Source organism: Rhinatrema bivittatum, chromosome 2, assembly GCF_901001135.1.
Source record: "Rhinatrema bivittatum chromosome 2, aRhiBiv1.1, whole genome shotgun sequence".
NCBI lineage: Eukaryota > Metazoa > Chordata > Amphibia > Gymnophiona > Rhinatrematidae > Rhinatrema > Rhinatrema bivittatum.
The window spans coordinates 407,282,451-407,308,551 of NC_042616.1; the positions used below are offsets into that span (position 1 = coordinate 407,282,451).

At 45.4% G+C, this 26,101-nt stretch overlaps 1 protein-coding gene across 4 annotated transcripts in view; it reads left to right on the forward strand.

The window, feature by feature from the left end:
• Positions 1-26,101, forward strand: part of TEX33 (testis expressed 33) — a 137,232-nt gene that overhangs the window by 64,842 nt on the left and 46,289 nt on the right. For 2 of the 4 annotated variants that reach the window (XM_029590073.1, XM_029590075.1), the window contains exons 4-5: positions 18,930-19,077; positions 25,662-25,772. In XM_029590073.1, the coding sequence (XP_029445933.1) occupies positions 18,930-19,077; positions 25,662-25,772 (259 nt within the window). The remainder of the gene's footprint in view (positions 1-18,929; positions 19,078-25,661; positions 25,773-26,101) is intronic. The other 2 variants (XM_029590076.1, XM_029590074.1) reach the window with 2 other exon arrangements.

Consider the following 26,101-nt stretch of genomic DNA (forward strand, 5'->3'; position numbering starts at 1 on the left):
TCACGGAGGCGCGGTTGCTTCTCAAGGGGGACTGTGAGCCCTTGGACCATGGAACGGCTCAGGGAGGAGCCCCAAGACGCACACCATGGGACATGAGAGAGTACCAGCACGGGCAGAGCAGGAACAAAGCCGGACTGAAGACAAGGCAAGGAGCAACTGGAACAGGAGCAAGGCAGGCTCAGCCCTCCACTGGACCTACATGGATCTGTGAGACCCAGCAATGCAGTGCTGGTCTCGAGAGTAGCCCTCCGGCCTCTCAATAGCCCTTCCAGACCCGCTGCTTGGGAATGACGAGTGTGTGAGGCCAGACGGAAGCTGAGGGCAGGAACAAGAAGACTCAGATGAAGATTCAGGATATTCAGAAGATTCAGATGAAGACTCAGGATATTCAGAAGACTCAGACGTAGACTCAGGTTACTCAAAGGACTCAGACAAGACTCAGGATACTCGGAGGACTCAGACAAGGATTTGGGTTGCTCAGAAGATTCAGACAAGGATTCAGGTTGCTTTGAAGTTTTCAGGCAAGGGTTCAGGATTCAGGAGAAAGTACTGGGTGAGTGCTGCATGGCGGCGCGCCCTACACAGTTGGCCATGGCTGGTTGCCGACCATGCCAAAGGCAAAGCAGACTCCAGACGAAGCAGTGGAACTTTGAAACCAGAACATGACGAAGATTCAGGAGAGGCCTGCACCAAGGTGCACCCTACACAGTTGCCTGTGCCTGGTCGCAGACCATGCTGAAGTGGAGCAGGTTCTGGCAGAGTCTTAGGCATGGATGGAAACAGGCACAAGGAACTCCGAAGACTGGGACAGGATTCAAGACTCAGGATTCAGAAGCTAGGCATTAAAAACAGGAGTCTTCCAGAGGCTTGCTCTGCAGACGAAAAGGTAGGCCTTGTGCCATGAGGCGCCCTACATAGCTCCCCATGGGCTGGTCATGGGCCACGATGGTGGCATCCAGGAAAGGTGAACAGATAAGGAACCTAGAAACTGGACGAAGGGCTGAAGAAGAGACGGACAGAGTCAGGGCAGGAACATTGGGCATCAGGAACATGGAACATGGTACCTCTGGATACGGAACATCAGGACATCAGGAGAACTGGATATCTGGAACATCAGGAACCAAGAACAAACGACGAGGGAGCTCCGACGAAGGACGAGACCAGGAACATCATGGTGAAGAAGTTCAGGAACACGAAGAACATGGAACGAAGATCCATCAAAACACAGGAAGACCACGGAGGACCTGGATCAGAGTGAAGACCACAGACCACTGTGCTGGCCAGATCCGAAGGCCGCAAGGAACTGAAGCAGAGCTCTTTTATAGGGCTGGACTGGGGCAAAGACTGATGACATCATCGTTGGGGCCGTGGGCTTTTTTCACCACTGGCCCTTTAAAAGAAGAGGAGAGGTGCATGCCCGTGCCTAAGGAGAACCAGGAGCCTGTGGCAGCATCCTGCCAAATGGCGAGAGGAAGCAAGCAGCGGTCCCTGCTGCTCAGGCAGCAACAGCAGCAACACCCTATGCTGCGAAGATAATAGGTAGCGGCGGCTTCTTGCCACTCAAGGAAATCTCAGCGGGGGCTTCCCCACTGCGGAGGCGGAGTCAGCAGCGGTGGCTCCAGCCGCAAAGATGAAAGAAGGCATCGGGCGGGCTCGGCCTGCCGCGAGGGATGGCGGCGGTCTGCCACCGGAGATAGGGGATTGCCTGTGACTAGGCCCGCAGGCAAAATCCCAACAGTACCCCCTCCTCAAAGACTCCCTCCTCAAGCCTCCTATCAACAGCTTGGAAGGGTGGAGGTAACACTCCATACTGTCAGGGGGAGATCAAGGTCCAAGAACAGAAGCTGGAATTTCTTGGCGAGGGACTAAAGCGATGGAAATGCTTGAAGCTGTGGATGAGATGTAAAAGGACAGGAAGGCTGCATCTCAGGTTCTTGTAGGCAAGGTGAAAGAAATTGAAAACGAGTCCAGGTTGCAGGTCAAGATACAACAAAGAGAGTAGTACAGTTCTTAGTTCTTAATTAATCAAGATGGAAGCGCGAAGCACATAAGCATCATCTTCTTGGTGGTAGCAATGGTAAAGACAGATCAGGCATCAAGCTGGACTTTTAGATGCGAGCTTAATACCACTGGAGAATGAGTAGGTGAACTTGCAGGTCATGACATGCTCTTGGGTAGGCATTGATACAAGGAATGCCCGGTGGAACAATGAAATCCAATGAACATTGCGCCAAAGATGAAAAGCTGATCGTGGAGGCATGGATATTCTTTTTGATGATGGTTGGATCATGGCTAAGGTAGGCAAGTGGTAGGAAGCTCAGGGTTACTGCTTCCAGGCTTTGCAAGGGCTGATGGAAAGAGAAGTCTATTTAACTCAGTCAAGGAGAAGATTATTTCTCAGGAAAATCTGTATGTTAACACAGGCTTCCAATGGTGATGAAGCTACTCCCAAGAGGAGCTTGGTAGTCAATAGACATCACAGTGATACTTTATGCAAGGTCTGAATTCATTGTAAGGGATTTCCCAGATGACAGCAAGGATGAGTATTTCTCAGGTTAGAATCAGATGAGCCGCTTAAGGTAGCAGTTAAGCTCTGGAGACAAGGTTTGAGGACAGCAGAGGATTCCAGCAGATAATCAAGAATGCTTCTCCACGGTGATAGATGGTTGAAAATACAGTCGAGGCATACCTCCTAGCAGAGGCAACTCACTGGTGTTGCACCCGTCAGTTGCAGATGGCTGCAACCTCTCATGCTCACCTCTTTTTTCCCTGCACCATCAATCATTGGGAGAATGGCGGTCTCTGCCAACCAACACTGACTTCCCCAGCGTCCCCGGGACAGCATGGGCACTGCCGACCGCCATCTTACTTCCGGCATCACTTAGGCGCGCGCACACACACAGGGCCTCCTTATGAATACGTCATGGCGGGAACCTTGGGGGCGTCCCCTGCCGATGACGTCAACACCGCTAGTGTACTTATAAAGACTGGCCCATTGCTAAGATGAGTTAGCAAGGAGTTATCTCGCTTGTTAAATCTGCTCTAACTTGGATCTTCTGTGCCAGACTCTCCTCCTGGCATTCGGATGCTCTGAGTACCCACTCCTCAGGGGCTCTTCCATTTCTTGGCTATCTGCTCCTCAGAGGGCCCTCCTTCCTAGGACTTCCTGACCCGCTCCTCAGGTATCTCTGCTGGGATTTCCTTGTATGAGTACATTCTCCAACTTCTATCAACTTTACTGAAGATTCCACGGCATACCCCATTCCTCGGGCTACTACCGTTCTTCAGTCTGTCTACACTACTCTATCTGTGCCTCAGGATACCACACTATCTATACGAGGTCTTCGGCCTGGTTCCTGTATCTCCGACCTCTGCCTCCTTGGCATCTAAAGTACAACTTCCTCGGCATACTGTGGGCCACTACCAGATCTGCACTCAGAGGTACTTACATCAGCCTGCAGGATTCCCTGGGTGTACCCCGCGCTGCGGGCCACTACCAGACCTTCGTATCTACATCATCATCCTGACTACAGTATTTGCTCAAAGACTGTGTTTATTACATTTCCCGCTCCTTGGGTTATGTACTATCTTTTCTCCTTAATAAAGTCTCTCTCACAGCTGTGTCCTACGTCGCTGAGACCACGCCCACTAACTGTGAGGCCCCCGGGGCTCCTCCCTGTGGGTGGAGACACCTCTTACCTCAACCCAGGTTCACAAATTCATCAAATCATAACAACTGGTGGAAGACACAGAGAAGTTGGCAATTGCTCTTAGTTATCTTGTAGAGCCATTCAGAAAAGCCTCTCTGGGATGATGGACTGAAGATTCGCTCCCAGTAGTTCAAAGGATTGAAAACTCTGGAGAAGATGGCCACAGGCATTCTCATGGATCCAGGACAGTGAAGTAGAATCCCGCATGTGGTTTCCAAGGAAGACAGGGTCCTTCCAGGTGGATAAACAGCAAGGCTATACAGGCTTACCAGACAAAATGGAAGATGGTAATTGCAGTCCATAGCCTGTCAGTGAAGGTGGTACAAGAAGAGCAGATGAATAGGGAATCAGGATCTCCCAATGCTGATCCAGCAGCACGGAACATTGCATGAAGAACACTGGCGGGAGATGGTGGTGAGCTCTGGATGCAGGACAACTCGCAATGATGGTGATAATGGCTGGAATTCTGCTTGTACAGAGCAAGGGCTGGATCAAAGCTATAGATTCAAGGTGAGATGCCATGTCAAAGACATGGAGGAGAAACACAGCAAGGTGATGTTTCAGAAGAACTGGAGTGGAATCCAAGGCTGGAATCTCACCTGCACAAGATATGACAAGGTCTTAATTGTAGATGGTCCCAGGGCAAGCACCAGAACAGAGCAAGCAGGGACTGAGTTGGAAATGACGAGACGGAGCCAGGACTAGGGTGCAGGCACCTCCTGTAGGTCATACAAACCCAAGGACCTGGAGTTGCTGTGGAGTATACTCTGATTGGTTATAAACTCTCTGAAGCTTGAAGATACTTGGCGATGAAGTCGGACTTGGTACTGGGTGTGAAAACCTGGGCGCAGGTGCCTCCTGCAGGTCGTATGGAATCCAGGAAGATGAGCCAACATCGCAGTGGAAAGAACGGAGATGGTTCCTAGAACAGTGGCAGGTGAATCCCACATGTCGAGAAGGTTCCAGGACTGGACTGAATTTGGAGAAGATCTGGATGCAGGTGCCTCCTGCAGGTCGTGAAATCCAGACAACTGAAGAGGTGTAACAAGCAGCAAAAGAAAAAAGATCTGGCTAAAAGCAAGGTATTAAATGTCCAGGAAACTGGGAGCAAACATTCTGGGCTAGAAACAGGTTCAAAAGTGTCCTGGCACTTAAAGCAAAATTCTGAGCAAAATCAAGGCTATCAAAAATGTCCAGGAACTTGAGCCCAATTCAGGCACAGCTCAATGAGCTCATGGCCTTTGGATCCTGTTGCAAGTCATGGAGGCGCGGTCGCTTCTCAAGGGGGATTGTGAGCCCTTGGACCATGGTACGGCTCAGGGAGGAGCCCCAAGATGCACACCGTGGGACATGAGAGAGTACCAGCACGGGCAGAGCAGGAACAAAGCTGAACTGAAGATAAGGCAAGGAGCAACTGGAACAGGAGCAAGGCAGGCTCAGCCCTCCACTGGACCTACATGCACCAGTGAGACCCAGCAATGCAGTGCTGGTCTCGAGAGTAGCCCTCCGGCCTCTCAATAGCCCTTCCGGACCCACTGCTTGGGAATGACGAGTGCGTGAGGCCAGACGGAAGCTGAGGGCAGGAACAAGAATACACAGACGAAGACTCAGGATATTCAGAAGATTCAGATGAAGACTCAGGATATTCAGAAGACTCAGACGTAGACTCAGGTTACTCAAAGGACTCAGACAAGACTCAGGATACTCGGAGGACTCAGACAAGGATTCGGGTTGCTCAGAAGACTCAGACAAGGATTCAGGTTGCTTGGAAGTTTTCAGGCAAGGGTTCAGGATTCAGGAAAAAATACTGGGTGAGTGCTGCATGGCGGCGCGCCCTACACAGTTGCCCAGGGCTGGTTGTGGACCACGCCGAAGGCGAAGCAGATTCTAGATGAAGCAGTGGAACTTTGAAGCCAGGACATTGCGAAGATTCAGGAGAGGTCTGCACCGAGGCGCACCCTACACAGCCACCTGTGGCTGGTCATGGACCATGCTGAAGTGGAGCAGGTTCTGGCAGAGTCTTAGGCATGGACGGAAGCAGTCACAAGGAACTCTGAAGACCGGGACAGGATTCAAGACTGAAAATTCAAGATTCAGGATTCAGAAGCTAGGCATTAAAAACAGGAGTCTTCTGGAGGCTTGCTCTGTAGACGAGAAAGTAGGCCTTTGCCATGAGGCGCCCTACACAGCCCACCATGGGCTGGTCACTGACCACGACGGTGACATGGCAGGAAAGGTGGACAGACTATGAACCTAGGAACTGGATGATGGGCTGAAGAAGAGACGGACAGAGTCAGGACAGGAACATCGGACATCAGGAATGTGGAACATTGGACATCAGGAACGTGGAAAATGGTACCTCTGGACACGGAACATCAGGACATGGAACATCTGGACATCAAGATATCAGGAGAACTGGACATCTGGAACATCAGGACATCAGAAACAAGCGACGATGGAGCTCCAATGAAGGACGAGACCAGGAGCATCAAGGTGAAGAAGTTCAAGAACACGAAGAACATGGAACGAAGATCCATCAAGACACAGGAAGACCACGGAGGACCTGGATCGGAGCGAAGACCACAGACCACTGTGCTGGCCAGATCCGAAGGCCCTGAGGAACTGAAGCAGAGCCCTTTTATAGGGCTGGACTAAGGTGAAGACTTATCATCGTTGGGGCTACGGGCTTTTCCCACCGCTGGCCTTTAAAAGTAGAGGAGAGGCGCTCGCCCGCAGCTAAGGAGAACCAGGAAGCAGGAGCCTGTGATGGCGTCCTGCCACGTGGAGAGAGGAAGCAGGCTTTGGTGTCCCTGCCGCTCAGGCAGCAACAGCAGCAGCACCCCATGCTGCGAAGATAACAGGCAGCGGCAGCTTCATGCCACTCGAGGAAATCTCAGCAGGGGCTTCCCCACCGTCGAGGCGGAGTCAGCGGCGGCGGCTCCAGCTGCGAAAATGAAAGGAGGTATCGGGCGGGCTTGGCCTGCCGCCGGAGATGGGGGATTGCCTGCAGCTAGGCCCGCAGGCAAAACCCCAACAAGATTCAGGACAAGAACATAAGGATATCTTCCTCCCCCTCCCCCCACCACTGCAATTCAGGTTCTCTCTCCATTGATATTGTTTTCTATCCTTAGATCCTGGAACCTCTCTTCCTTCTCTCCAGATCCTGCCCCCCCCCCCCCAAGATATCCTAATTCCTCCTCCCTTTTTCCAATCCTAGAACCTCTGTCCTTTTCTCCCATCCCATAAAATCTAGGATTACCTTCAAAGCGTTGATGATGATCCACAAGGACATTCATGGCATCGCCCATCTCAATCTAAGCTCTCAACTCCGTCTGCATACATCAGACAGACCAATCAGAAATGCATATAAAGGTTCATTATATGCCCCACCGGTCAAAACCTCACTAAGAAAGCGTGCAATCTCGACAGCTGGACCCACCCTTTGGAACTCTCTGCCACCGGAGCTTCGTCAAGAACCTTGTCATCAAACATTTAAGAAACACCTCAAAACATGGCTTTTCAGACAAGCCTTCCCGGATTCCCAAGACCATTTTGACACAGGTCAAAGGACATAACAGAATATAATTGTCCTTCAGGGTCCCCTTTACGCTCCATTTGATTTGTTCACTTGTTCTCACATTTACACTTGTTCTCATATTTATACTTGTTCACTTGTTCTCATATTTATTCTCATATTTATACTAGACCCTATGTTTTAATGTAACGCCTTAGCTGCCACTGTTATGTTGTTCTATTTACTCTATTAGAAGCTTTGTTTTAATGTAACGCCTTAACCGCGATTGTTCTGTTAGATTGTAAACCGATATGATTTGTCAATTGTACAAGAATGTCGGTATATAAGAATTCTAAATAAATAAATAAATAAATCCCAGACTTCTCACTTTCCCTCTTTCCTCAAGCTTCCCTATCTCCCATCATTCCCATCATCAGTCCTTTCTACCTCCCCTGCCCCCATCCAAATTCTCTTTTCTTCTCATACTTCTCCCTTCTATCCTCCGTTCTTATCACCACCTCCTCACTATATTCCTAGTCCTCTTCCTTTCCTCTCCCTATCCCTGGTCCTCTCCCCCTCTCCCTCTGACCATCCTTGTACTGATACTTAAGATCCCTTTTCCTCATCCCATACAGACACAAGCAATGTTGGAAAATTATTAAATTTTTATAATCTAAAAATGGAAATGTTTGCCAATGTGCTTCAGAATTTTCCAAATTTTTTGTCACAGAATTTACCCCTGAACTGCCGCAGAAAACTGGGGGGGCCGTGCCTTACACCTTCTGCTCCCTGTTGTCTGACCTTACTGGGGGGGGGAAGGAGGGGGAGGGAGGGAAAGTGACAGCCACAACAGAGACTAGAAGTGGCAAAACCCTGCATCTGTCTCTAGGGTGGAGAGCATCCTCATTCTGAGGGAATAAACCTCTCACATTGGTTTTGTCCTGCTGTAGGGAAGGGCAAACCCAGGGAGCACCTTGATGTTTCAAATTTAAAAGTCTTTGCTGCAAACGCTTGCTAATCAGCATGATCACAGTGCCGGGAGCAAAATAACGCACAGTATTTTAAATACCACATATTATCACTGCACTAGGTCCTTTACCATGCAGTAAACAACAAATGCAGCTTTGTAACTAGGCCCCCAATTTGTACCTGAAGTGATGGAGGGCTATGTAACTTGCCCAAGATCACAAGGAGTAGCAATAGGATTTGAACCCTGGATTCTCTCATTCACGACCTGCTGCGGCTACTCCTTCTTCACTTTTTTCCCCCTAAAGGGAAGTTAAGTAAGATTGCAAACATTTCACTGACTGAGTAATGTAACATAAAAGAACTTAAGCAGGGAGGTATTTATAAATATCTAGGAATAGAAGAAGATGCAACGATTCAGCAAAGGTTACTGATAGAAAAGATCAGCCAAGAATACTATAGGAGATTGAAATTAATATTGAAGGGAGAGCAGTAAGAGGAGGAGAGAGAGAGATGCCCTCAGTAGCCCTGAGCACTGTGCCTGGAATGCCCCTCAATAAACAGCTATGGAGGAACAGCTGAGACTCGGAAAGGAGGCAGGGCTACGGTGACATCATCTGCCAGTGGCAGTCCTTTAAATCAATGGTCTGCTGGGAGAGAGACTGGGGAGCGGTAAGAGGAGGAGAGAGAGACGCCCTCAGTAGCCCCGACCACTGTGCCTGGACTGCCCTCAATAAACAGCTACGGAGGGACAGCTGAGACTGGAGAGGAGGCGGGGCTATGGTGACATCATCTGCCAGTGCCAGTCCTTTAAATCGATGGTCTGCCGGGAGAGAGACTGGGGAGCAGTAAGAGGAGGAGAGAGAGACACCCTCAGTAGCCCCAAGCACTGTGCCTGGACTGCCCCTCAATAAACAGTTACGGAGGAACAGCTGAGACTCGGAGAGGAGGCGGGGCTACGGTGACATCATCTGCCAGTGGCAGTCCTTTAAATTGACGGTCTACTGGTGCACCTAAGCCGTGAGCTCCAAAGGGGCGAGTGGCTTGGTCCAGCTTAGTCCGGAAAGTCCGGACAAGCCGGCACTGGCTTCACGGTGCTCTGCGTGTGAAATTTTGGGTTAACTCTAACGGCCCATTCTCCCCTTAAACCTATGGGGAGGAAAAGGAAAGTGAAAGGTTTTCCTATTTCACCAATTGCTACAAAGGGCCCTATGGATGATCACGTGTTCAAACGGATCGAATCACCGAGTGAGATCAAGATAGGGGAGCATTTTTCAGCTTCTCTAAGTCCTGGTGAAGGACCATCACTTCCTCCACAGCCCTTGGCATCAGTTTCAGATGGATTTTTGCATTTGGAAGCTGAACCTGCAGCCTCAGGAACCTTAAAGATAAGGAACCAAATATCTGTAATGGACAAAGGACATGTTGAAGGGGAGGTGAAAAGGCCTGAACAATGGCCCGATAACCCCCCTGATAATATAACTATGCAAGATTTATGGAAATTGATGTCAAATGTTAATAATAATGTTATACAATTGAATAATTCATTGTCAGCTGTAGTAAATACAGGTAAAGTACAGGTAGAAGAACAAATAAAGGAAGTATCTACTCTGAAAGAAGAAATGGGAAAAATTACATCTGAAATTAAATTGTTAGAAAATACTGATTCTGCCCATATTAGAGAGAGTCTTTCTATTCATAGAGAGCTAGAAAATATAGAGAATAAAATGAGATATAAAAATCTGCGAGTGATTAACTTCCCGCAGACTAGACTTTTGTCACCAATTGAAATGTTTAGAAAATATTTAAGGGAGATTATGCAATATGAAGAAAAAGAGATGCCAGTAGCCTCAAAAAAATTTTACTTTTGAAAAAATGGGAGAAAAGGAAGAGGAAAATTCTGTAACTTCAAGTGTGGGAGTTTCAACCTTTCTAGAAGAGTCCATAGATATTATTCATAGGAGAGCCACTCTATTTGTGTCTTTTCAGTTGGAAGCTGACAAGGATAAAGCGTTTAGGGATTTTCTTAAACATAAAGAACTAAATTTTTGTGGCCAGAGAATCTTAATTTTTCCTAATGTCTCATGAGCCACACAGGCAAAAAGGAGACATTTCCTCTCCTTGAAGGTTAAATTGATTGCCTTGGGGCAAGTTTTTTTTAAAGTATCCGTGCCTATGTCTAGTAACCTATCAAGGTAATAAGTATAGCTTCTCTGATCCATTGCAGTTGGAGACATTTATGTTGGATAAAAATGTAATAAGAGGCAGTATTGATGATCAATATAATTCCACTGTCTCTCTCTCCTTTAAATGTTTAATTTTATTTTGACTATTATGAAGATAGAGCCCCCCCATTTATAGGTTATGTAATGGAGATGTAGATGATTATGGTAATTATTATTATGTTAAGTAATTACATCTGTATTACTTTCTGATATTTTTGTTTGAAAATTTTTAAATGAAAATTCAATAAAGAAAAAAAAAAGAAATTAATATTGAAAAGCATTTTAACAGCTTGGAATAAGATACGCACTATCGATCAACTTGTAATCCCTGCATTCTCCTATAGGTTTGGAATTCTAGCCTGGCGAGATAAAGATCTCAAACAGTTGGATGTAAGAATAGAAAAATTCCTCCATGCCCATCAAATAAGCTATATGAATCAGTGTGTGCTGAAATTGTAGATTCCGAGAGCTGAGGGTAGTATGGGCCTTGTAGGCCTTTAAGCAGATTCAAATGTTCAAAAAGTGCTGAAGCATAAAAGTAAATGGCCAAAATTTGTCTCCACTTAAGCATGGACAATTGTTTTGAAGAGTAGAATCTACCAGTGCATGAGTGGAAAGAGGCAACAGAATTTGCAAAACAAGAGGAAAAGATCTTTAAAGAATCGGAACAACAAACAAGAAAAAAAAAACAATTGGGAAAAGCACCAATGCGGTAGGAAATAAAGAGAATTACTTCTGCGGCCCCCATCTAGATCAAGACCTGAAACAGGAATGGTTAAGGCAGGAATTGCCACACCTTTCCTGGGGACCCCACAGCCATGGGTTTTCAGGATATCCACAATGAATATGCATGAGATAAATTTGCATGCACTGAACCTCCATGGCATGCAAATTTATCTCATGCATATTCCTTGTGAATATCCTGAAAACCCAACTGGCTGTGGGCTCCCCTGGACAGGTTTGGAAAGCCCTGGGTTAGGGAGAGGTAACCTAAACCAAGCCTTTTTTTTTTTTGTTTCAATGTGCTGGGAGTGCATGTTGTCTGTTGCTACTTGTTATCTTTGATTTCAAAGCAGTGAAAAACCTTGGAAACAAAATGAAAGTACCAAGTGACTACAGAGCAAAGATTTAAGCTTATGAGCTGGTTTAAACATTTTTTTTAAACACTGGCATTCAATTAGGCAGACATGTGAGAAGATGCATGGGCTACCCTCTAGTCTAGTCTATACAGTGTGATAGCTCTTCTCAGTGATATATGACTCCATGCCTTGCAATTACAGAGGAGAAGAAATCAGAGTTCCCAGACTAATTCCCTTCTGCCCTTAGTATGCTTAGGCCTCATGCTTGTGTCAGCAATAAACATATAAGTGATGGGCGGAGCCCCACTGGTATAACTCTTCTGTTTACTGATATAGTTGTCCTGAGTGCTGAACAACAAAACCTGAAATTCCACGCTGACAACTTTCAGAGAGTCCTGCTAATTACAGGTTATAAAAGGATAACACTTTCTTTGAACCATAAAACATTTTGAAAACATACAGTGGAAAGGAATTTCAAAATCTGATAACATCAACGCAAATCCTCTCATCCCCTGAATGCCTGTGCAATACTCCCACCCTTACCAGATTCAAACCCAACCCATGAGGCTGCCTTAAAACTGGGACTTAATTCTTCCTGCATATGATCTCCTTCATTTATCTACCTGACTGTTTTGTATAGACTTTACTTCAGGGGACAGAGACCCCCTTATCAGCCTCACAAAGTTTCATGGACCCCAACACCCTTCTCTTTAATTTTTCTATGCCATAACAAAAGAAATAATGATATGCACTCCAGAATCATTTATAATGTATACAATTGAATATTAAATAATGCTTACTGAACTAAATAAATACACAGGGAGAGACATTTCTAAAGCTATTTAAAAATTGTCCTAATACTTTGAAGGATGAGGCCAAGAGTGGCCTCAAACTTGCAGTCCAGCTGCAATGGGGAAAATGTAGGCCAGTTAAAAATAGTTCCAGGTTGGCAACTTGGTGTGACCTGGCAGAAAATCAGCACCAGTACCCGCAGACCTGCAATCTAATTTTCAATGGGAGACCATTTGCAGTTTCCTTTTGAAAACTTGAGCCAGCGAGGGAAAGCCAGTGTTTTTGTAGCTGTGTACTTTGCACTGCTTTGTAGTGTACACAAGGATTTCAAAATTAAATCCCTGTATATACTTTTCCTCCCCCCGCCTAGCCCTGCTCCATTTTCCCCACAGGTACAAGTATGCATGCTGTTCACAGCGCAGGTACTTTTATCTTCAGTGGCTGGGTGTGGCAATTTTCAAAGGGAAGGTGTTTTCCCACATAAAATGCTTGGAAAATTTCCTTCCCAGAAAATTGACCTCCTTTTAGTCTGCATGCCTTTTATACATTATTATTTTCTTACAAACGCATACAGAAAATGATAGCCACAAAATAATTTAGATTTTAGTAAAAGCAAAACAATAACCTGCTTCTCAAAGGGAGTAAGGCTCCATGTCTGTCTGTGTGTCTCCCTAAATAACTATTATTTTCAATGTGATATCCACACCTGGCTTGTGTCTCATCCCCACTCCCCTTGATCCCTGATAGCCATCTTTTCCTTCTTCCCTCCTGGAACATGGTGGTCTTCTAATCCCTCCCTCTTGATCCCTCTCGCTCTATCTCTGGTCTAGTATGGTTCCTGGGTGTCATCTCCTTCTCTCTCCCAATCTCTGACGCTCCTCTGCCATGTTCCTTAATCAGTTCAAGCATGGACTCCTGTTTCCTTTTTTAGCCTCCTTTTCTTCCTTAAGACAATAAGAACATAAGAAGTTGCCATACTGGGTCAGATCAAGGGTCCATCAAGCCCAGCATCCTGTTTCCAACAGTGGCCAATCCACGTTACAAGTATCTGGCAGGATCCCAAACATTAAATAATTTCCATGCTACTGATATCAGCAATGGCTATTCCTTAAATCAACTTCTCCAAGAACTTATCCAAACCTTTTTTAAACCCAGCTATACTAACTGTCTTAATCACATCTTCTGGCAATGAATTCCAGAGCTTAATTGTGCATTGAATTAAATTTAATTTTCTCAGAATTGTTTTTAATGTGCTACTTGCTAATTGCATGGAGTTCCCCCTAGTCCTTGTATTTTCAGAAAGAATAAATAACCAATTCACATTTACCCGTTGGAATCCTTTCATGATTTTAAAGACCTCTATCATATCCCCCCCCCATATCCCCTTTTCCAAACTGAACAGCCCTAACCTCGTTAGCCTTTCCTCATAGGGGAGCTGTTCCATCCCCTTTATCATTTTGGTCACCCTTCTCCCTACCTTCTCCATCACAACTATATCTTTTTTGAGATGCGGCGACCAGAATTGTACACAGTATTCAAGGTGCGGTCTCACCATGGAGCAATACAGAGGCATTATGACGTCTTCCATTTTATTAACCATTCCCTTCCTAATAATTCCTAACATTCTTTTTTGACTGCTGCAGCACAATTTCAAAGTATTATCCACTATGAGGCCTAGATCTTTTTCCTGGGTGGTAGCTCCTAATATGGAACCCAACATCGTGTAACTACATCATGGGTTATTTTTCCCTATATGCATCACCTTGCACTTATCCACATTAAATTTCATCTGCTATTTGGATACCCAATCTTCCAGTCTCATAAAGTCCTCCTGCAATTTATCAAAATCCACTTGTTATTTAGCTCCTTAGAATAATTTTGTGTCATCTGCAAATTTTATCACCTCACTCATCATATTCCTTTCCAGATCATTTATAAATATATTAAAAGCACCGGTCCAAGTACAGATCCCTGAGGCACTCCACTGTTTACCTTTTTGCACTGTGAAAACTGACCATTGAACCCTACTCTCTGTTTCCTATCTTTTAACCAACTTGCAATCCACAAAGGGACATCATCTCCTATCCCTTGACTTTTTAGTTTTCTTAGACTTTCTTTCATTCCTTTTTCCCTTTTTCCTCTCATACTGTCAACCCCAGTACCATTTCCTCCTTTCTTCCTCTCAGTCATTTCTACTCTCTTTTTTAATGCAGCTCTCCTCTGTTCTCTTTCTATCAGGCCAGTGGCGGGGCACATGGCAGTAGGAGGAAATGCTTCTCACTTTTGATCAGGCTGCTTTTTCCCACTTTTATCCTCTTTTCCCCACATCCTCACAATGCAGCAGTTTTGTTTATAATTCTCAAGGGCTACAATTGGTCCCTCTCTTTCCCACCAACTCTGCACGTATGGCAGTGCGGTTTGAGACTCCTAATGGATGCAAACGGCCCCTCTCTGTGACTCCTCCTCCTGGTCTGCAGCTATATGTGGTAAAGTGTATAGGGCAGCAATAGGCCCCACTCTTACTCTCCTGCCTGTGGCAGCAATTCAACCCATCACAAGTAGCAGCAGCCTACCCTTTTTTTTTCCACCCAGCTAAACTTTATTAAATCCCTTTTGGTGCATTAAACGTAACATGAATTTTAATGCACCAGAACACGCGATATGTTTTTAATCAACCTGAGCAATTGCGTGTATTCCTTGATTCCTGACCCTATAGATTTCTTTAGTCACTGGGGAAAATAAAGAAAAGGTTTATGGCTCTAATTTCTATGACATATTTTCTTTTTTCTAAATAACTGCTCTGTGTTATTAAACCAGACTTGGTAATTACTTCAAAAATTTACTAGGTTTTCACAGTATGTAAAATGATTTAAATATTGTTATGATTATATCTTGAGATTTTATGCTATTATTACAAACTGTGTATATCCTTTTGAAAAATGAAAACTTGAATAAATATAAATAAAAAAAAAAAAATCCCTTTTGGTGGACCCTCCCTAGGATGGTCTCGTGGACTTCTGGGGGTCCATGGGACCTCAGGTTGGGACCCCATGTTTACTCAATTAAAGTTGCCCTTTCCTCAATTAATACCACCTAGAACCCACTTAGTTTATTTCTTTCCCTGATGTTTTAGCTCATATATGAAAGCGAAACTTGGTACTCTGGCAGAAGCAAATACAAAGGCGTTAAGGGCAAAAAACTTGCGCTGAAAGCAGGCGCTATGTATTCAGCGCCCACTTTCATAACACGCCCCCAGGCACCTCTCCTGGGGGCGCGATGCAATATTTAAAATAGGGCTTGTGCTGTTGAGGTGGCACTAGGGGCGATTGCGATTGTCAGCACAAACCGTAGAGGGGTCTGCTGTTGGTGGCTGTCTGCCAGTTAAGAAAACGGACGCTGAATTTATCAGCATCCCGTTTTGCTAACTAGTGCACATGCAGGGGTTAGGAAAATGGACACTGATAAATTCAGCGTCCATTCTCCAAACCTGACTACTGGCACCAGAAGGAGTGTATAAAATCAATATTAAAGTGTTGGGCACTTAATATTAATTTATTCACTCCTTCACTTATTGTGGATTGGTCCCTTTACTGTCACATGTCAGTGAAAGGACCAGTCTCCTTTCAGAAGGCTGTCCTGAAAAGGGATTGATCCTTTCACTGACATGTGACAGTATAGAGCCAATTGCTGATTGGTCCCAAGGATATTAAGTAGGAGGCAGTACCGAAAAGCAGTTTTGTCTGCTTTTCTGTACTAGCTTTAGTAGCTCTCAGCAATTAATGCCTGCTTTGGGCAGGCGTTAATTTCTGATCGCTAAAATGTGCGTCCTAAGATGCACATTTTTTTTTTTTGCATAGAGAGTGAATAGCTAATAGCCTCATTCACATGCATTTGTATGTGATGATCCCTATTAGTTTCACTCCATGTTGGATGTGCGTTGTAGAGGCCTCTACAACCCGCGTCCAACTGTGGGTTATACAGTGCACTGGGCTCAGCGCACTGTATTACATCAGCCCCTAAATGGGCACAGCCAGCAAAAAAAAAACTGCTGAGGACACGGCAGAATTACCAGGCATTGCAAAAAAATAGCACTAAATATTTAAGTATAGGTTTTGGGTAAATTTAGCATTAAATTTTCCTTGGAGCGACTGGTACATTCTGTGTAGTAGCACTATCAGTACCATATCTTGGGGTATGGGAGACCAAGGATAGGTATGTATTATTATTAGGTGCATATCTGTATGCCTGTCTGTATGCATGTTGCAGGGGCCCTTTGCCTTGATGGATCTTACTGACATTTGGTTCTAGAGGGTCTTGCTGAAGTGTCAGTACTGTTGCATCATGTCAATCTGAGGCCAGTGGTGTTTTAGGATGAGCCAGGAAACCAGAGCGGGAAAGAACAGAAAGAGATAAAACATGTCTTCCACATTACCTATAGCAAAGGTGACTAACATTATTGTAAATATAGGAAATAAAAGTAAGAGAAAAGGAAATCGATATGATACTCCAAGGTGGTGGCTGAGAAAATAAATGTAAAATATCAGCATTCAAAATATAGTAACAGAGTAATGATGGCAGAAAAAGACCAAATGGTCCTTCCATTTGTACAAAGGAATTCAAAAAGAGCAACCATGACTGTGAAAGTTTGCCAAAGAGGTGAAGCATGGTAACAAAACATTTTACAGATATATCAGAAAAAGGAGGAAGACCAGAGGTAGCACTGTAAGTTTGAAAGGAGACAAGGAGAAAGTTGTGGAGAAAGATGAAGAAATATTAAATAAATATTTCAGTTTAGTTTTCTACTAAGGAAGACACTGGAGAAGGACCATTCTAGGCAAGCAAGAGTACAGATGAACATGGGACAGATACATTCCATTTACATGGAACTAGGAAAACTGAAAATGGACAAGGCCGTGGGGCTGGATGAGGTACATCTCAGGATACTTAAGGAGCTCCGAGAAGTGACAGTGGGTTCACTGAAGGTTCTGTTCAATAGATCCTTGAAAATGGGAATAGTACCTCAGGACTGGAGAAGAATGCCTGTGGTCTCACTTCACAAAAGTGATAGTAATGAGGAGGCTGGAAACTACAGGCCGGTTAGCCTTACCTCAGTGGTTGTAAAATTAATGGAGAGACTGTTAAAGGAAAGGATAATGAACTATCCACAATCCAATGTGTTACAGGATCCGAGATAACATGGTTTTACCAAAGGAAGGTCCTATCAAATAAATCAGATCAATGCATGGCATGCCCTTCTGGAAGAGGTAATGAAGACAAGAACGGTAATGGAACTCAAAAAGGCATGAGATAAACATAGAGGATCTATGCTGGCTAGAGAACAGAAATGAGGACATGGGGTAACTTTTCTATTACCCCTTAAGTTTCCATTTCTGTTTGGAGGTAACCTGCACAGAGTAGCAGTTGCTACTACCCTTAACAGAAGGCTTCAGGGAAGCCTGCATGGAGCGGCAATTGCTACTATCCAAAAAAAAACAAACTTGCAGGGCAGACTACATGGACCATTTTGGTCTTATCTGCCAACTTTCAATATGTTACTAGGTTACTATATTAGTACTTATTATTATTGCTATTGTTATTTGTACAGTGCTACCAGGCACATGCAGCAATTTACAGAGACACATAATAGACAACTCCTGCTCCTTGGAGCTTACAATCTAGTCAAATCACACAGACAATAGACAAGAAAGACATTTTGAATGACAGTGCTAATTTTGTTTGTTTTGTTTGCAGTTTAATCATGCTCATTTGGCCAGAATCCAAACAGTTTATTTCCTCTAACAGGACTGAGTGGCACAATGCTACCATCTCATATTATACAGGCTCTTAACCTCAGTTCAGAGGCCAAGAAGGGACTGTCCTCAGCACGAATTACACTTTTTGTTTTTTCCTAACCAAAAAGGTCATGTAGATCATGCCTTAACTCTAATGACATGCATTTTTTTTTAAGAGGTTTAATCCTCTTGATTTTGTCAGTGCTCAGTTTCTCACGCCCCAGTGAGGGCTGAGTCGCATTCCCCCTGCTCTCCTTCCAGATTGGAGTGTAGGAGTAGGCTAGTGGTTAGAGCAGCAGGCTACATGCCAGGTTTTAAAGTCTCTTGCCACCCTTTGTGATCTTGGGCACTTCAGCCTCCGTTGCCTCAGGTACAAACTCAGGGCCTCATTTATTAAGCATTTTTTCCCATGGACACAGAATGGGAAAGCACTGTTAGTAAATAAGCCCCTTAGATTGTAAGCCTTTGTATACAAGGAAATACCTACTGTACCTGAATGTAATCTGCTTTAAAGTGCCTGAAAGTGAAATATAAATCAAATAAATAAATAGTGGCGCAAGTTCTCATTCTCAGGGAACAAGCCAAGTAGGGAAGACCCATATCTTATGACTCTGACCTTGCATTTGATTTTAGCCAAGAGGAAGCAAGAATCAAGAAATGCCCAAACCAAAAAAAATCCTTCCCTCAATCCTTGTAGATACAGAATGATGTACCCAAGCTCAATACTAAACAGCATTATCTCTCTGAGGCTGGAATAGGACCAGGCTCTGGGTCATCTGTCTCGTGGCTCAGCAGCGTGGTTCTGGGCTGCCCTGTGAAAGATTTCATATTTTCTCCTTTGTGATTTACAGGTGTCACAGGCCCAGCCAGAGGCTGAAAGCACAGAGCGAGTGGTTGTAATCATCCCGGATTTCCGTATGAAAGAGGGCCTGATGGGAAGTTCTCCTCATGCATGTTACTATGAGCTTGGGCACTGCCTGCGGGCAAATATATTCCCAGGTACAATACTCTTCTTCTGATCTCCCAGCTGTTTTCCTGTGAATCTGAAACTCTCTATTAAATTCCCTTTTTTTCACATATTAGATACCTTTGACTATCCTCAGAATAGCTGCCTGTAGGTTACTCTGGTTGACTATATTTGTCTCTCTATTGCATAGGCTCCCAAATCTATTCTATTGACTTCACACCCAGGTTTTCAGGGTTTCAACAATGACTATGCATGAGATAGATTTGCATACATTGGAAACCCAGTGCATGCAAATGTATCTCATGCATATTCATTATGAACATCCTGAAAACCAGACTGGCTGCAGGCTCAGTACGACAGATTTGGGAATCCGCTGCTCTGTGGATGTATTAGGAAAGTAAAGAAATGTCAGTCAATTTTCTTTAATCTGGATTTTAAGATTTTTTTTATGTACAGGAAACTGCATAGGATCTGGCTGAAGTTTCCTGTCCTAGCAATATAGAAATGTAGGCTGTAGGCGAGACGTTTTTATTTGACTAGCTCAATACATCTGTGATGAGCTTTCGAGAGCAACACGCCCTTCATCAGATCAGTGACATGGCAACTACCATACCACTTTACCAATCAATGGGATTGCTGTAGTATTCTGCATAAATATATAGAAATAAAGATCAGCAAACAAGTTTCCGTGATGCCTCAGGCTACACCTAACCAATCAGGTTTTCAGAACAGCCACAATGAATATGCATGACATAAATTTGCAAGTGCAAGCAAGCATGCAAGTGCAGGCAGGCGTAACTTGCGTGCACCGGGCAGCTGCCGGCGCGCGATCCTCCAGCATGGCCACTGTACTTGGACCGGTGCTTTTCAATATATATATAAATGATCTGGAAAGGAATATGATGAGTGAGGTTATCAAATTTGCGGATGATACAAAATTATTCAGAGTAATTAAATCACAAGCAGACTATGATATATTACAGGAGGACCTTGCAAGACTGGAAGATTGGGCATCCGAATGGCAGATGAAATTTAATGTGGACAAGTGCAAGGTGTTGCATATAGGGAAAAATAACCCTTGCAGTAGTTACATGATGTTAGGTTCCATATTAGGAGCTACCACCCAGGAAAAAGATCCATTCATCATAGTGGATAATACTTTAAAATCATTGGCTCAGTGTGTTGCAGCAGTCAAAAAAGCAAACAGAATGTTAGGAATTATTAGGAAGGGAATGGTTAATAGAACGGAAAATGTCATAATGCCTCTGTATCGCTCCATGGTGAGACCGCACCTTGAATACTGTGTACAATTCTGGTCGCCGCATCTCAAGAAAGATATAGTTGCGATGGAGAAGGTACAGAGAAGGGCAACCAAAATGATAAATGGGATGGAACAGCTCCCCTATGAGGAAAGGCTGAAGAGGTTAGGGCTATTCCGCTTGGAGAAGAGACGGCTGAGGGGGGATATGATAGAGGTCTTTAAGATCATGAGAGGTCTTGAACGAGTAGATGTGACTCGGTTATTTACACTTTCGAATAATAGAAGGACTAGGGGGCATTCCATGAAGTTAGCAAGTAGCACATTTAAGACTAATCGGAGAAAATTCTTTTTCACTCAGCGCACAATAAAGCTCTGGAATTTGTTGCCAGAGGATGTGGTTAGTGCAGTTAGTGTAGCTGGGTTCAAAAAAGGTTAGGATAAGTTCTTGGAGGAGAAGTCCATTAATGGCTATTAATCAATTATACTTACGGGCGGATTTTCAAACCCCCTGCTCGCGTAAATCCGGACGGATTTACGCGAGCAGGGCCTTGTGTGCCGGCGCGCCTATTTTCCATAGGCCGCCGGCGCGCGCAGAACCCCGGGACGCCCGTGGGTCCCGGGTTTTCGGAAGGGGGTGTGTCGGGGGCGTGTCGGGAGCGGGGACAAACGACGCGGCATTTTGGGGGCGGGGAGTTTCGGGGGCGGGCCCGGGGGCGTGGTTTCAGGCCGGGGCATCCCGGGGGCGTGGCCGCACCCTCCGGAACCGCCCCCAGGTCCGGTCTCGGCACGCCAGCAGCCCGCTGGCGCACGTGGATTTACGTCTCCCTCCGGGAGGCGTAAATCCATGGATAAAGGTGTGGGGGGGGGTTTAGATAGGGCCGGAGGGGTGGGTTAGGTAGAGGAAGGGAGGGGAAGGTGAAGGGAGGGCGAAAGAGCATTCCCTCCGAGGCCGCTCTGATTTCGGAGCGGCCTCGGAGGGAACGGAGGCAGGCTGCGCTGCTCGGCGCGCGCCGGCTGCCCAAAATCGGCAGCCTTGCACGTGCCGATCCAGGATTTTAGAAGATACGCACGGCTACGCGCGTATCTTATAAAATCCAGCGTACTTTTGTTTGCGCCTGCTGCGCAAACAAAAGTACGCGATCGCGCAGTTTTTCAAAATCTACCCCACAGGGAATAGCCACTGCTATTAATTGCATCAGTAGCATGGGTTCTTCTTAGTGTTTGGGTAATTGGGTGTGGCCTGGTTTTGGCCTCTGTTGGAAACAGGATGCTGGGCTTGATGGACCCTTGGTCTGACCCAGCATGGCAATTTCTTATGTTCTTACATTCTTATGTTCTTAGAGGAGAGGGGAGAGGGGAGAGAGAAGGGGAATAGGATAGACAATTCAAATACCTCAAAGGTTTAAATAATGCACTGGACACAAACATTTTTCAGTAGAAAGAAATTATAGGCCATATTAGGGAGACCATGTGGTGCAGTTAACCCAAATGGCTGCTTGACTTTGGGTTCCGGATGCTGCCTCGGCAAAATTAGCTGCTTAAGTACGTAATACTTCATTTTTTTCTGCAATCTCCAGCTGATAATTAAAGGAGAACAGTTTATGGACAGATTTATAACCCGAACATCAAGGGTAATGACCACCAGGTTCGCAAAAAAGGAAAAGGAAAAACTTCGCTTGTCTGATAACAAAATGGCCACTGCCAAGGAAACGTTTGCCTAAGTCTGCTTTAAGACGCGAATGTTGCAACTTTGACTGAAGCAGTTATGCAGGCGCTAAGCAGCCGCTTTGATGTGATTTTGGCACAAATCTCCGGAGTACAAAATTTGTTCGATGAATTTGGTTCTCGCTTGGATATGCTGGACGGGAGAGTCAGTGTTATGGAGAACATATCAATTTCAGCAGCGAGGACTATACAGAAGCTTGAAAAATTGCTTGAGGATCACGTGGCGAAAATAGATGATTTGGAAAACCGCTCACACTGCAACAATCTATGAGTGGTAGGCATTCCGGAATCAATAGAGGAGAAGCAGTTAAAGGCGTTTCTGGAACTGGAGTTGTGGCAGGCCTCGGATTTCAGAGTCTAAGGGACCTATTACTATTGAAAGATTGCACAGGCTTGGAGGTATGGCAGCCGGCAGGGTTAGGTCGAGAATGTTCATTTTCAAGCTACTGAATGCTCAGAAAGGGGCAGATTTTCAAAGCCTACGCGCACCGGGTCTATTTTCAAAAGACCCGGTGGCACGCATACAGCCCCGAGATGCGCGTATGTCCCGGGGCTCGAAAAAATGGGTGGGGCTTGGGCGGGGCGGGTTGTTCCGGGGCGTGGGCGTGGCCGGAGCCTCCAGGAAGAGCGGCCATTTGCCGCTGTGCCCAGGATTGCGGGCCGGCCGTCGGCCAGTACGTGCAACCTATGCCTGCCCGGAGGCAGGCACAACTAATAATATAAAGGTAGGGGGGGATTTAGGTAGGGCTGGGGGGTGGGTTAGATAGGGGAAGGGAGGAGAAGGTGGGGGGAGGCCGAAGGAAAGTTCCCTCCGAGGCCGCTCCGATTTCAGAGCGGCCTCCGAGGGAACAGGGAAAGCCATTTGGGCTCCCCTAGGGCTCGGCACTCGCAAGGTGCACTAGTGTGCACCCTCTTGTGCATGCCGACCCCGGATTTTATTACATGTGCACGGCTGCGCACGCATGTTATAAAATTGGGCGTAGATTTGTGCACGCCGGGTTGCATGCACAAATCTATACCCACGCGTAGCTACTAAAATCTGGCCCAAAGTGTAAATCATACAACTATACAACAAAAAGAGAGCGTTGCGAATTAATGAGCACCGGGTTTTGCTATTCCAAGATTACTCAGCTAATGTTTCAGCTTGAAGGAAGGAGTTTGCACCAATTTGCACAGCAAGCTAGATTCACGCTGCTATATCCAGCTTCACTAAGGATCTGGACTCAAAATAAGGTATACAACTTTGATACAATCGCAGAGGCAAAAACCTTTGTGGAATCAATGCTGGTAGCAGGCGAATGAAGAGAGGACTTTAACATGATATGTGATATGCAGAGATAAGGAGGTGAGATTCTGCATTGGAATTTTGATGAGTACTATGCTCCTCGGTTGCTCGATTGCTGAGAGTGAATTTTGTAATTCTTAAAAGCAATCTGAGAGGATGCAATATCGGGCTGCGCCTAAAACCTAGGATATGAAGTTCTTGTAAATAATATGAACAATACTTAGTTAACAGCATAAACTGTTCCTTCGCACTGTTACTTGTTGAGGTTGCAGTTAGTTCCAATGGTATTTGATGATATTGGAGGCGCTATAAATGCTACATTGGGAGGGATGGTAAACAAGATGGAAATTGTATCAGGCTCTCCCGATTAGCCCAAGCCATTGTGCTATTCTGTTGGGTTTGTGCCGAGGCAGCACCTGATGGCACCCTTTGTGATCTTGGCCCTTAGTTTTGGAAGGGCAAGTAATTTATGGGGATTGTAGGAATAGATTTGTGGTTAGCAAGCTCATGGTGGGTTGAAGGGGGGGATGGGGAGGGGGGGGGGGAGATGACTATCCTTCACCAAGGGGCTCCTCTTCAGGAAAGGAGGTCTGAAATGTCTGAAAATAGAATGCATATTACCCATGCTATTAGCCAACCTAGAAACCCTGTTTAATGGGATATTGGAAATGGGGCTCGATATGGGATACCCTAGCCTCCCACACTAGTTTGGATGGTGTTACCTGTGAGGGAAGATAGGGATTCAACTTGAATGTATATCGTGGAATATTGTCGGGCTAGATACGCCAGTTAAGTTAAAAGGGAAAAATTTCTAGCACAATTAAAACAACTTTTACTCCTGGTGGAATTCTGCGCAAAAAACTTTAAAATTCTGCGCAGAAAAGCTTAAAATTCTGCAAACTTTATATTGGTCAAAATAACACAATTTACATGAGTCTTTAAGTAATTACATTTTAAATTAATACAGAAAAAAGTTATTACTTAAAGATGCAGAATTTTAAATATTTTGAGCAGAATTTCCCTAGAAATTCACTGTAAGAGTGTCCCTTCTACTCATTCTCCCTACTCCCCTGGCCACTTTGCTCTCTCAGGCCCCAACTCCTCCACCTGCCAGAATCTCTCCCCTCCACCTCTAGGCTAACCTCTTCCATTCTATTGCCAGCCCCAGAGTTTGACCCCGTTCTAAGTACTGCCCCTTACACAGGTTCCCTCTCTCACACACATATGCTCCCTCTCTCTAATACACATACACACACTCTCATACAGGCTCCCTCACTCTCGAGCACACACACACACACACAAATCCTCTCATACAGGGCCCTCTCTCTTGCATACACACCATCACAAGCTCCCTTTCTCTTTCATACATACATCCTCACACAGGCTACCTATGTCTCTCTCTCATGCTCCCCTTCACACAGGCTCTGTCTCACACATACACAATCCCTTCTCACAGCCTAGCACCCTCACATATACACAATCCCTTTTTCATACACACGAGCTCCCAATCTCTCACACACATACACACTCCTTCACAATCTCCTCATATAGGCTCCCTCTCCCTGAAACCCACACTCAAGCATCCCCCCAGCCCCCCTCTCTTACCTCCCATGCTCTCTTTCACACCCTCCTGCTCTCTCACCCTCCTCTCCCCCACACCCCTCCCCTCTCTCACACACACATTCTCTCTCACCAGCATCCCCCCATCCCTCTTACCTCCCATGCTCTCTCTCACACCCTCCTGGTCTCTCTCTCCCCTCCCCTCCCCCACATCCCCTCCCCTCTCTCACACACACATTCTCTCTCACTGGCATGCCACGAACTGAGCACCTCCCGTGTGTGCCGTGGGATGTGCTCCGTGGATGGCTAAGATGAAGGCCCGTGCGTGCCATTCGCAGCACACGGGGGCATTCCATCTTTATCCATAGTTATAAAGGAGTGAATTTGTTTTGTGATTCTTTAAATTTATTGGATATTTGGTGCATCCTCCACCCAGGGGAAAAGAGGCCACATTAGAAGGCTCAAAGACAGTAGACTCAGGAATAACATTAGCAAATATTTTTAATGAAGAGTTTGATAGATTCATGGAACACACTCCCATGACACATGGTAGAGGCAAACAAAAGCAGAATTCAAGAAAGCATGGGATAAGCAGAGGATTCTTCATTGCAAAGAAGTGAAGGAATGCCAGAGATCTTCTGGGGGCTAATGGTATTGTACCAGGAAGTAAACTGGGAAAACTAGATGGGTCTCATGAGCCTTATTAGTTATCATAGTCTATGTTTGTACACATTCATAGCTATTGTTCATATGTCTTCACACCAAATATATTTTCATTGCTGCAGGAGTACCAACTATGATGAAGACTCTGGTGCAAGATTCGTATACTAAAGAGGTGAATCAGTTGAGCAAAATAGACATGAGGCACTGGCATGGAAAGAGGAGCGATGAGATAGGTATGGGAGTTGCCAAGGGAAGAGAATGCACGGGGCTAGTGACTGGGGAAATGAAGAAATTAGAGACAGGAGAAAAGTGGTTAGCAACTAGAAAGTTCAGGGAAATTTGTGTCTGTCATGGACAGGGGAAAATGAGTTAATCATGGAAATGTCACCTAGCACTGGTATTCGAGCAAGACAGGTGCATTTTACAAGGTTTGGGCAGTGAGCACTGATGTAACGGTGTTGAAGGGATTGGGTATGGGCCGAGAAACTTCCAGCACTAGTATTAGCAGTGTTAAGATAAATTGGGCATGGGTAATGAATGATGTTCTCAAAACTGGTGCTAG